Below are 12,713 nucleotides of genomic sequence, written 5' to 3' on the forward strand. Positions count from 1 at the left end.
CTCTATTACCCAGTTACAACTATCCACTAGAATATTCCCAGGACAAAACAGTGAACGGGTTTATCAGTATTGTACTTTCCTTCATTCTGTGCCTAGGGCATTGGCACAGGGCCAGAACTTGGGATTTCTTTAGTATCTGCCAATTACCTGTGAGATTCCCTGCATTAGGGCGGATAACTGAGGTTCTTGGCTTGTAAAAACTGGCTGGGAGGGTTTTTACAAAACAAATATCTCAATTTTACAATAATACTCAACAGATTTTAAAAAATGACTGGTTTTTGTAAATATCAAAACACGAGGTCAAAAGCAAAATATTGCAGATGCTGGAAATCTGAAATAAAAACAGAAAATGCTGGAAATACTCAGCAAGTCAGGCAGCATCTGAGGAGAAAGAAACAGAATTAACGTTTCAGGTTGATGACCCTTCGTCAGAACTGGAAGAAATTGAAGATTAAACAGTTTTTAAGCAAGTACAGAGCCAGGGAAAGGGGGGAGGAAGGGGAGGAGAGGAAACAATAAAAGGGAAGATCTGTGATAGGGTGGGGGGCAGGAGTGATTAAATGACAAAAGGGATGATGGTGCAAGGCAAGGAGGGTGTCAATGGGACAAATAAAGAAACAAAAGATGGGAGTAGAGGAGCTGTAAGTGGCAACATCAGAACCATTAGCAGCACTGGTCATCCAGAAAAAAATGGGAGCAGTGGATATGATCTGAAGTTATTAAAATCAATGTTGAGACCAGAAGGTTGCAACGCGCCTGATGAAAAGAGATGCTGTTGCTCAAGCTTCCGTTGAGCTTTGTTGGAACAGTGTAAGAGGCCGAGGTCAGAGTGGGAGTGGGACGGGGAATTAAAATGGTAAGCGACCGACAAGTCGGGGTCACGCTTGTAGACTGAGCAGAGGGTGTTCAGCAAAGCGATCACCCAATCTGCGTTTCATCTTCCCAATGTAGAGGAGACCGTATTGTGAGCTGCGAATACAGTATACATTTTTTTATTATTCGTTCATGGGATGTGGGCGTCGCTGGCAAGGCCAGCATTTATTGCCCATCAGTAATTGGGAAGGTGACTCACCACCACCTTGAGAAGGTGGTGGTGAGCCGCCTTCTTGAACCGCTGCAGTCGATGTGGCGAAGGTTCTTCCACAGTGCTGTTAGGAAGGGAGTTCCAGGATTTTGACCCAGCGACGATGGAAGAACGGCGATATATATCCAAGTCGGGATGGTGTGTGACTTGGAGGGGAACGTGCAGGTGGTGTTATTCCCATGTGCCTGCAGCCCTTGTCCTTCTAGGTGGTAGAGGCCACGGGTTTGGGAGGTGCTGTCGAAGAAGCCTTGGCGAGTTGCTGCAGTGCATCCTGTAGATGGTACACACTGCAGCCACGGTTACTTGCCACTTATCAGAACAAGTCTGGATGTTGTCCAGGTCTTGCTGCACGCGGGCACGGACTGCTTCATTATCTGAGAGGTTTGCGAATGGAACTGAACACTGTGCAGTCATCAGCGAATATCCCCATTTCTGACCTTATGATGGAGGGAAGGTCATTGATGAAGCAGCTGAAGATGGTTGGGCCTAGGACACTGCACTGCGGAACTCCTGCAGCAAAGTCCTGGGGCTGAGATGATTGGCCTCCAACAACCACTACCATCTTCCTTTGTGCTAGGTATGACTCCAGCCACTGGAGAGTTTTCCCCCTGATTCCCATTGACTTCAATTTTACTAGGGCTCCTTGGTGCCACTCTTGGTCAAATGTTACCTTGATGTCAAGGGCAGTCACTCTCACCTCACCTCTGGAATTCAGTTCTTTTGTCCATGTTTGGACCAAGGCTTAATAAGGTCTGGAGCCGAGTGGTCCTGGCGGAACCCAAACTGAGCATCGATGAGCAGGTTATTGGTGAGTAAGTGCCGCTTGATAGCACTGTCTATGACACCTTCCATCATTTTGCTGATGATTGAGAGTAGACTGATGGGGCGGTAATTGGCCGGATTGGATTTGTTCTGCTTTTTGTGGACAGGACAAACCTGGGCAATTTTCCACATTGTCGGGTAGATGCCAGTGTTATAGCTGTACGGGAACAGTTTGGCTAGAGGCACAGCTAATTCTGGAGCACAAGTCTTCAGCACTACAGCTGGGATGTTGTCGGGGCCCATAGCTTTTGTTGTATCCAGTGCACTCAGCCGTTTCTTGCTATCACGTGGAGTGAATCGAAATGGCTGAAGACTAGCTTCTGTGATGGTGGGGATATCGGGAGGAGGCAGAGATGGATCATCCACTTGGCACTTCTGGCTGAAGATGGTTGCAAACGCTTCAGCCTTGTCTTTTGCACTCACGTGCTGGACTCTGCAATCATTGAGGATGGGGATGTTCACAGAGCCTCCTCCCGTTAGTTGTTTAATTGTCCACCACCATTCACAACTGGATATGGCAGGACTGCAGAGCTTTGATCTGATCTGTTGGTTGTGGGGGAATCGCTTAGCTGTGTCTATAGCATGTTGCTTCCGCTGTTTAGCATGCATGTAGTCCTGTGTTGTAGCTTCACCAGGTTGGCACCTCATTTTTAGGTAAGCCTGGTGCTGCTCCTGGTATGAGGGAGGGCGGTAGGTGGTAATCAGCAGAAGGTTTCCTTGCCCTTGACCTAATGCCATGAGATTTCTTGGGGTCCAGAGTCAATGTTGAGGACTCCCAGGGCCACTCCCTCCTGACTCTATCACTGTACCGCCAACCTCTCGTGGGTCTGTCCTGCCGGTGGGACAGGACATACCCAGGTATGGTGATGGCAGAGTCTGGGACGTTGGCTGAAAGGTATGATTCTGTGAGTATGGCTATGTCAGGCTGTTGCTTGACTAGTCTGTGCGACAGCTCTCCCAATTTTTGCACAAGTCCCCAGATGTTAGCGAGCAGGACTTTGCAGGGTCGACTGGGCTTGGTTTGCCTTTGTCGTGTCCGGTGCCGGGTAGTCCATCTGGTTTTATTCTTATTATGACTTTTTGCAGCGAGGTTGTACAACTGAGTGGCTTGCTAGGCCAGTTCAGAGGGCGATTAAGAATCAACTGCATTGCTGTGGGTCTGGAGGCACAAATAGGCCAGACCGGGTAAGGATGGCAGGTTTCCTTCCGTTTTTACAACAATCTGGTCGTTACATGGCCACCATTACTAATACTAGTTTTTTTTTATTCCAGATTTTATTATGAACTCATGACTCTTGATTATTAGTCCAGGCCTCTGGATTACTAGTCCAGTAGCATAACCACTATGCTGCCGTACCCGCATTGAAAGACGTACAAGTAAACTGCTGTTTCACCTGGAAGGAGTGTTTGGTGCCCTCGACGGTGGGAAGGGAGGAGGTGAAGGGGCAGGTGTTGCATCTCCTGCGCTTGCACAGGAAGGTGCCGTGGGGAGGAGAGCTGGTTTTGGGGGTGATGGAAGAGTGGACCAGGGTGTCGCGGAGGGAGCGGTCCCTTCGGAATGTTGAAAGGGGAGGAGGGGAAGATGTGTTTGGTGGTGGGATCGTGCTGGAGGTGGTGGAAATGATGGAGGATAATACGTTGAATGTGGAGGCTGGTGGGGTAGAAGGTGAGGACAAGGGGGATCCTATCGTGGTTCTGGGAGGGAGAGGCAGGGGTGAGGGCAGCATTGCGGGAAATAGGACGGATGCGGTCAAGGACCCTGTCAACTACAGTGGAGGGGATTCCTCGGTTGAGGAAAAAGACACATCGATAGCACCGGTGTGGAAGGTGGCATAGTCAGAACAGATGCGACGGAGATGGAGAAACTGGAAGAAGGGAATCAAGTCCTTACAGAAAGCGGGATGGGAGGAAGTGTAATCGAGGTAGCTGTGGGAGTCGCTGGTGCTTATAATAGATATTGGTTGACAGCCTATCCCCAGAAATGAAGATAGAGAAGTCAAGGAAGGGAAGGGAAGAGTCGGAGATGGACCATCGGAAGGCAAGGGAAGGGTGGAAATTGGAAGCAAAGTTGATGAAATTTTCCAGTTCGGGGCGAGAGCAGGAAATGGCACCGATACAGTCATCAACGTGTTGGAAAAAGAGGTGAGGGAGGGGACCCGAGTAGGACTGGAACAAGGAACGTTCTACGTATCTCACAAAAAGGCAGGCATAACTGGGACCCAAATGGATTCCCATAGCAACACCTTTCATTTGGAGGAAGTGAGTGGAGTCAAAGGAGAAGTAGTTCAACATAAGAACAAGTTCAGCCAGGCAGAAGAAGGTGGTGGTGGATGGGTCTGGTTGGGTCTCCGTTCAAGGAAGAAGAAGAGGGCCCGTAGGCCGTCCTGGTGGGGGATGGAAGTGTAGATGGGCTGGATGTCCATGGTGAAAAGGAGATGGTTAGGGCCGGGGAACTGGAAACTGTTAAAGTGGCGGAGGGCGTCGGAAGAGTCACGGATGTAGGTCGGGAGAGACTGGACAAGGGTAATAAAAAGTGTCGAGATAGGAAAAAATAAGTTCCGTGGGGCAAGGACAGGCTGAAACAATGGGTCTCCCGGGGCAATCCTGTGTGTGTATCTTCGGAAGAAGATAGAAGCAGGCTGTGCGAGATTAAGATAAGAACATAAGAAATAGGAGTAGGCCATACGGCCCCTGAAGCCTGCCCCACCATTCGATAAGATCATGGCTGAACTTCTAACTCAACTCCACTTTCCTGCCCGATCCCCATATCCCTTGATTCTCCTAGAGTCCAAAAATCTGTCTAAATCAGCCTTGAATATATTCAATGGCTCATCATCCACAGTTCTCTGGGGTGGAGAATTGAGTGAAGAAATACCTCATCTCAGTCTTAAATGGCCGACCTTATCCTGAGACTATGCCCCCTAGTTCTAGACTCTCCAGCCAGGGGAAACAACCTCTGCATGTACCCTGTCAAGCCCCCTCAGAATTTTATATGTTTCAATGAGATCACCTCTCATTCTTCTAAACTCCAGAGAATATAGGCCCATTCTACTCAATCTCGCCTCACAGGACAACCCTCTCATCCCAGGAATTAATCTAGTGAACCTTCGTTGCACCGCCTCCAAGGCAAGTATATCCTTCCTTAGATAAGGTGACCAAAACTGTACACAGCACTCCAGGTGTGGTCTCACCAAAACCCTGTACAATTGCAGCAAGACTTCCTTACTCTTGTACTTCAGCCCCTTTGCAATAAAGGCTAACATTCCATTTGCTTTCCTAATTGCTTGCTGTACCTGAATGTTAACTTACTGTGTTTCTTGTACAAGGACATCCACATCTCTCTGAACACCAACAGTTAATAGTTTCTCACCATTTAAAAAAAAATTCTGTTTTTCTATTCTTCCTACCAAAGTGAATAACCTCACATTTCCCCACATTATACTCCATCTGCCACCTTCTTGCCCACTCACTTAACCTGTCTATATCCCTTTGCAGACTCTGTGTCCTCCTCACAGCTTACTTTCCCCTAGCTTTGTATCGTCTGCAGACTTGGATCCATTACATTCGGTCCCTTCATCTAAGTCATTAATATAGATTGTAAATAGCTGAGAGGCCCAAGCACTGATCCTTGCAGCACCCCACTAGTTACAGCCTGCCAACCTGAAAATGACCCATTTATCCCTACTCTGTTTTCTGTCCTTCAACCAATCCTCTATCTATGCTAATATATTACCCCCAACCCCATGAGTAACAACCTTTTATGTGGCACCTTATTGAATGTCTTTTGGAAATCCGAATATACGACATCCACTGGTTCCCCTTTATCTACCCTGCTAGTTACATCCTCAAAAAATTCTAATAGATTTGTCAAACACGATTTCCCTTTCATAAAACCATGTTGACTCTGCCTAATCAGATTTTGATTTTCCAAGTGCCCTGTTACCACTTCCTTAATAATGGATTCCAGCATTTTCCTGACGACTGATGTCAGGCTAATTGGCCTGTAGTTCCCTGCTTTCTCTTTCCCTTCTTTCTTGAATAGCGGGGTTACATTTGCTCTCTTCCAATCCACTGGGACCGTTCTAGAATCTAGGGAATTTTGGAAGATCACAACCAATGCATCCACTATCTCTGCAGCCACCTCTTTTAGAACCCTCGGATGTAGGCCATCAGGTCCAGGGGATTTGTCGGCTTTTAGTCCCATTAGTTTCTCCAGTACTTTTTCTTTACTGATATAAATTACTTTAAATTCCTCATTCTCATTAGGCCCTTGGTTCCCCACCATTTTTGGTATGCTTTTTTTTGTCTTCTACTGTGAAGACAGATACAAACTACGCGTTTAATGTCCCTTCCATTTCCTAATTCCCCATTATAATTTCTCCTGTCTCAGCCTCTAAGGGACCAACATTTACTTTTGCTACTCTCTCCATAAGAAATAGGAGCAGGAGTAGGCCACATGGCCCCTCGAGCCTGCTCTGCCATTCAATCAGATCATGGCTGATCTTCAACCTCAACTTCACTTTCCCGCCCGATCCCCATATCCCTCGATTCCCCTAGAGTCCAGAAATCTGTCTATCTCAGCCTTGAATATATTCAACGACTCAGCACCCACAGCTCTCTGGGGTAGAGAATTCCAAAGAATCACAACCCTCAGTGAAGAAATTCCTCGTCGGAGTCTTAAATGGCCGACCCCATATACTGCAACTATGCACCCTAGTTTTAGACTCTCCAGCCATGGGAAACAACTACTCAGCATCGACACTGTCAAGCCCCCTCAGAATCCTATGTTTCAATTAGATCACCTCTCATTCTTCTAAACTCCAGGGAGTGTAGGCCCATTCTACTCAACCTCGCTTCATAGGACAACCCTCTCATCCTAGGAATTAATCTAGTGAACCTTCGCTGCACCGCCTCCAAGGCAAGTATATCCTTCCTTAGATAAGGAGACCAAAACTGTACACAGTACTCCAGGTGAGGTCTCACCAAAGCCCTGTACAATTGTAGTAAAACTTCCTTACATTTGTACTCCAACCTCCCTTGCAATAAAGGCAAACATGCCATTTGCTTTCCTAATTGCTTGCTGTACCTGCATGCTAACTTTGTGTTTCTTGTACGAGGACACCAAGTCTTTCTGAACACCAACATTTAATAATTTCTCACCATTTAAGAAGTATTCTGTTTTTCTATTCTTCCCACCAAAGTGAAAAACTTCACATTTCCCCACATTATACTCCATCTGCCACCTTCTTGCCCACTCACTTAACCTGCCTATATTCCTTTGCAGCCTCTGTGTCCTCCTCATAGCTTACTTTCCCACCTAGCTTTGTATCGTCACCAAAGTTGGATACATTTACATGTACATATTTGTAGAACCTGTTATGATCAGTTTTTATATTTCTTGCTGGTTTACTTTCATATTCTATTTTCTCCCTTTTTAATCAATTTTTCAGTTTCTAAAACTCTTCCAATCCTCAGGCTTACTACTCTTCTTCGCAACATTATAAGCCTCTTCTTTTAATCCAATACGATCCTTAACCTCTTTAGTTAGCCACGGATGGATCACTTTTCCTGCGGAGTTTTTATTTCTCAATGGAATATATATTCGTGGAGAATTTTGAGCAGGCTCGAGGGGCCGATTGGCCTACTCCTGCTCCTATTTCTTATGTTCTAAATGTTTGCCATTGCTTATCTACCGTCATACCTTTTAATCTAATTTCCCAATCTACCTAAGCCAACTCGCCCCTCATACCTATGTAGTTGGGGGACTATAAGGTTGGAGGCCGTGGGTGGGGAGGGGGGGGGGGGGGGAAGATCTCCGGAGGAGATGAGGTCAATCACCGTTTGTGAAACTATGGCTTGATGTTCGGCAGTAGGGTCACGGTCCAGGGGGAGGTAGGAGGAGGTGTCGGAGAGTTGGCGTTCAGCCTCCACAAGGTAGAGGTCTGTTCGTCACACAACACATGAGATCCGATGGTTTAAATTAAAACTCCCTAGCTTTAGGAGGATCTGTTCAGTTTGGAAGGGTACATTAAAAAAAAAATCTATACATAATTCGATCTCATTCCAAACACAATCCCTGAGTGTAGGAAAGGGCTACAGACCTAATCCCGGCATTCTCTGCTGTTGTAAAGCCAGAGCTTGGAAGCACAGCAGGCAGTCTATATTAAATCTACACTACTCTTCTTCCCTTTTTGCCATTCCCTATCCTGAGATAAAGGAGAAAAAACAAACTTGCTTTTATATCGCACCTTTCACAACCTCAGGACATCCAATGAAATGCATTTGAAGTGTAGTCACTTGTAATGTAGAGAAATGTGATAGCCAATTTGTGCACAGCAACATCCTTCGGACAGTGATGAGATAAATGACCAGATCATGTGTTTTAGGTGTTGGTTGAGGGATAAATATTAGCCAGGACACCGGGAGAACTCCCTGGCTTGTTCAACGGTAACATGGAATCTTTTCCATCCACCTGAATATGCAGATAAGATCTGTTTAACGTCTCATCTGAAAGATGGCAGCTCCGATGGTGCAGCACTAGAGTGTCATTCTAGATGTGTGCTCAAGCCTCTGGAGCAGAACTTGAACCCACAACCTTCTGACTCAGAGGCGAGAGTGCTACCCACTGAACCACGGCTGACACCTGAAGGTTCCACTTGTGCTGGCAATCTATTGGTATCTTGCCCCAGTGGTGCTCTTCACGTGTCAGCCCAAATGGTGATTGTCAGCATGTTATTCAATCATAGGAACAGGAGTAGGCCATTCAGCCTCTCGTGCCTGCTCCGCCATTTGATAACATCATAGCTGATCTGTGATCTAACTCCATATACCTGCCTTTAGCCCATATCCCTTAATACCTTTGGTTGCCAAAAAGCTATCTATCTCAGATTTAAATTTAGCAATTGAGCTAGCCGTTAAGGAGTCGGCAGTATGCTGCAGTACCCCGAGTTATTGATATAACTGAAGGATTAATTCAGCTCTGTTACACAATAGTACTAAAGCTACTTGAAAAATAAATTTTAGGAAAATAATTAAATAGCTGTTTGAGTAGGTATTTTGTAGGTTTGATATTCTTCTTCCTTCCCCCTCAAATCCCCCCCAAGGAGGGATCATTGCTTCTGTAACTCTCGGACGACTATTTCTATCCCTGCAGACCCAACCCACTACATGTTGGCTATATCTACCAGTCCAAACATACACATGTTCTAAAACGAGTGCTTCTCTTACTGTTAATCAGGTTCAGCCCTCCCCAGAAGACAAATGCAGGATATATGTCAATCAGAAGGGTGATGAGCAGGCTCTGGAGCTGGGACAGTCTGGAACCCCCTTCCCAGAAGAGGGCGGTGAGGGGGGAGGAAAACTGAGAAAACATTATTGGTGAAATAAAAATTCCTCAGTTCCCTAGGAACAAAGTTTTGTTTAGGTTCAGGCACTTACCAACTGCTAAAGTTCTGGTCTCCTGCTGTACCTGCACGTCAATGTTTTTCTTGTTATCTGGTTTCTTGCTTGCTTGGTTCAAGTTCTTTGACAACCCTTCAGCCTCCAGGCTTTCCTTTCTGGGAGAAGCTGAATCTCGCATGGCAGGGTCTGGTGGAGCCGACACGGGGGTGTTGGGTTTTGTGGGCACCAAGCTCGATGCTTGGCTGGCATCAGAGAGTTCATCCTGAAATACAAATCCAAAACTCGAGTCTTTGCGAGAATCAAATTTAAAAATGAACATGGAGTCCTGATGTAGGACAGTGAATTACCAGCCTTCTGAGCATTAAAGGGCAAATGAGCCAATAGTCAATCATTTATCCAGTGGTGACATCTTTTAGGGCTCAGCATGACCGGATTGTAAAAATAAAAAGAAACTTGAAATAATGCAACTCAAGTGAGATGTATTAGAGGTTGTTGCACGAACAATGAATGCTAAATTAGTACATCTGAGGGGGCCAATTATGTGTCAACGTTTAGAATCATAGAAAGGTTACCATACAGAAGGAGGCCATTCCGCCCATCGAGTCTGTGCCAGCTCAATGCAAGAGCAATCCAGCTAATCCCACTCCCCCACCCTATGCTCATAGCCCTGCAGGTTTTTTCCTTTCAAGTGAGTGCAGCGGGCACAGAGTGAGACAGCTGAGAGTTTGGTGAGTGTGGGAGTTTAAGGGTTAATCTCTTCAAAATCTAGTGTAAATTGCTATCAACTTTTAAAGTTTAAATTTTTAAGTTTCTGTCAGGCTTCAGCAGAGAGAGCTGCTGTAGTTAGTTAATTGGTTAGCTAGATTAAACTGGTTCCTGAAGGAGGAGCAGGCTTAACTCATCTGAGTCACAAACTGTAGAAATACAGGGGCCTGTTAGTGCAACCGGCACTGAGTGCAGCGGGCACAGAGTGACACAGCTGAGAGTTTGGTGAGTGTGGGATTTCGATGAAGTGGGGGAAGGAGGTGCTGCTTTGCCTTGCTTTTCCTAACTTTTTCCGCAGAGCGGCAGCGGACCTGAGTTGCAGAAGACTGAGAGTGGGGAATAAAAGCAGCAGCAGACCTGCAACAAGAGAAAACTACTGTGCGATGTCACAGGTGAGGCAGGAGAGTCCAAGAGGTGAACACAGTATAAAAGGACTGAGAGCGGGAGGAGAGTCTGAGAGGTGAACGCAGTGTAAATCTAAGGCAGTCATGGCAGCAGAGCTCGCACCCGTGATATGCTCCTCCTGCACTATGTGGGAAGTCATGGACACTACCAGTGTCCCTGGCAACCATGTGTGCAGGAAGTGTGTCCAGCTGCAGCTACTGGCTAACCGCATTTCGGAGCTGGAGCTGCGGGTGGATTCGCTGTGCAGCATCCGTGATGCTGAAACTATCGTGGATAGCACGTTCAGTGAGGTGGTCACACCGCAGGTAAAGATTATGCAGGCAGAAAGGAAATGGATGACTGCCAGGCAGAGTAAAAGGATGAGGTAGGTAGAGCAGGAGTCCCCTGGGGCCATCTCCCTCTCAAACAGATATACCGCTTTGGATGCTGTTGGGGGAAATGGCTTATCAGAGGAAAGCAGCAAGAGCCAAGTTCGTGGCACCACGGGTGGCTCTGATGCACAGGAGGGGAGGAAGATGAGTGGCAGGGCTATAGTGATAGGGGATTCAATTATAAGGGGAACAGATAGGCATTTCTGCGGCCGCAAACGTGACTCCAGGATGGTATGTTGCTTCCCTGGTGCTAGGGTCAAGGATGTCACGGAGCGGCTGCAGGACATTCTGGAGGGGGAGGGTGAACATCCAGTAGTCGTGGTCCACATCGGTACCAACGACATAGGTAAAAAATGGGATGAGGTCCTGCAAGGTGAATTTTAAGGAGATAAATTAAAAAGCAGGACTTCAAAGGTAGTGATCTCAGGATTACTACCGGTGCCACGTGCTGGTGAGCATAGGAACAGGAGAATAGACAGGATGAATGCGTGGCTGCAGGGATGGTGTAGGAGGGGGGGAGATTTAGATTCCTGGGACATTGGGACCGGTTCTGGGGAAGGTGGGACCTGTACAAGCGGGACGGGTTACACCCGAGCAGGACCAATGTCCTCGCGGGGGTGTTTGCTAGTGCTGTTGGGGAAGGTTTAAACTAGAGTGGCAGGGGGATGGGAACCTGAGTGGGGAGTCAGAAGGAAGTAAAGTTGAGAGCAGCAAGAGAGGGGAAGACCCAGGGGAAATTTACAATACAAATAGTACAAACAGTTGTTCAAGAACAAGTGAAAGGGAAAAGTGTAGAGCAGCAGAATGAAGTGTACTTTAGACACTACAGATAACGTGAAAACTAGAAGGCGTAAGGCGAATAACCAAGCATCAAAACTGAAGGTCAGGCTAGGGTGTATGGCCCAACTAAGAGTTCTATATACAAATGCACGGAGTATAAGGAATAAATTAAATGAACTACAGGTTCAAATTCAAATTGGAGGGTATGACATGATAGCTATTACTGAGACATGGCTGCAGGATGGTCAGGATTGAGTTATACCGGGTTATAAGGTCTACAGGAGAGATAGGGAAAATGGAAGAGGGGGAAGTGTAGCCTTAGTGATCAGAGATTAGAGTGTATAGGACCCCTGGCAGCAGCTCTGAAGTGCTAGATTGTATCAATGCAGAGATTAGACAAGCGTGTACCAAAGGCATAGTGGTCTTAATGGGGGACTTTAATCTTCACATAGATTGGGAAAAGCAGACTAGCAACTGTCAGAAAGGTTGTGAATTTCGAGTGTGTCCGGGATAGTTTTCTACAGCATTATGTCCTAGAGGCAACAAGGGGGCAAGCCATACTAGATTTAGTAATGAGTAATTAACTAGATTAGTTAACAGCTTAACTGTGCGTGAACATCTATCCAATAGCGATCATAACATAATCGAGTTCAATGTAGTGTTTGAAAGGGAAAAAAGTGAGTCAGCTGCTAAGATTCTAGACTTGGGTAAGGCCGACTTCAATGGGATGAGACAGAGGCTTTCCACAGTAAATTGGGCAAATCTGTTAATGGGTAAAACGACTGATGATCAGTGGGAAATGTTTAAAGAAATATTTAACGTGATACAGAATCGGTTTATACCCCTGAGGGGCAAGAACTCTACTTGCCAAAAAAAAACAGCCATGGACAACTAAAGAGGTAAGGGACAGTATAAGACATAAGGAAAGGGCATACAAAAAGGCAAAAAATGGCACAGATCCTGGCGAATGGGAAAGATACAAAGATCAACAAAGGGTCACAAAACAGATAGTAAGAGCTACAAAAAGAGAGTATGAAAAGAAACTTGCAAGGGATATCAAAACCAATACGAAGAACTTTTATGGT

The 12,713-nt window shown here is 46.3% G+C and overlaps 1 protein-coding gene across 4 annotated transcripts in view; it reads right to left on the reverse strand.

Moving 5' to 3' along the window:
• Positions 1–12,713, reverse strand: part of LOC137341002 (C-Jun-amino-terminal kinase-interacting protein 4-like) — a 216,932-nt gene that overhangs the window by 58,111 nt on the left and 146,108 nt on the right. For all 4 annotated transcript variants that reach the window (XM_068003814.1, XM_068003815.1, XM_068003813.1 and 1 more), the window contains one exon: positions 9,344–9,569. In XM_068003814.1, coding sequence (XP_067859915.1) covers positions 9,344–9,569 — 226 coding nt within the window. The remainder of the gene's footprint in view (positions 1–9,343; positions 9,570–12,713) is intronic.

This window comes from Heptranchias perlo, chromosome 23, assembly GCF_035084215.1.
Source record: "Heptranchias perlo isolate sHepPer1 chromosome 23, sHepPer1.hap1, whole genome shotgun sequence".
Taxonomy (NCBI): domain Eukaryota; kingdom Metazoa; phylum Chordata; class Chondrichthyes; order Hexanchiformes; family Hexanchidae; genus Heptranchias; species Heptranchias perlo.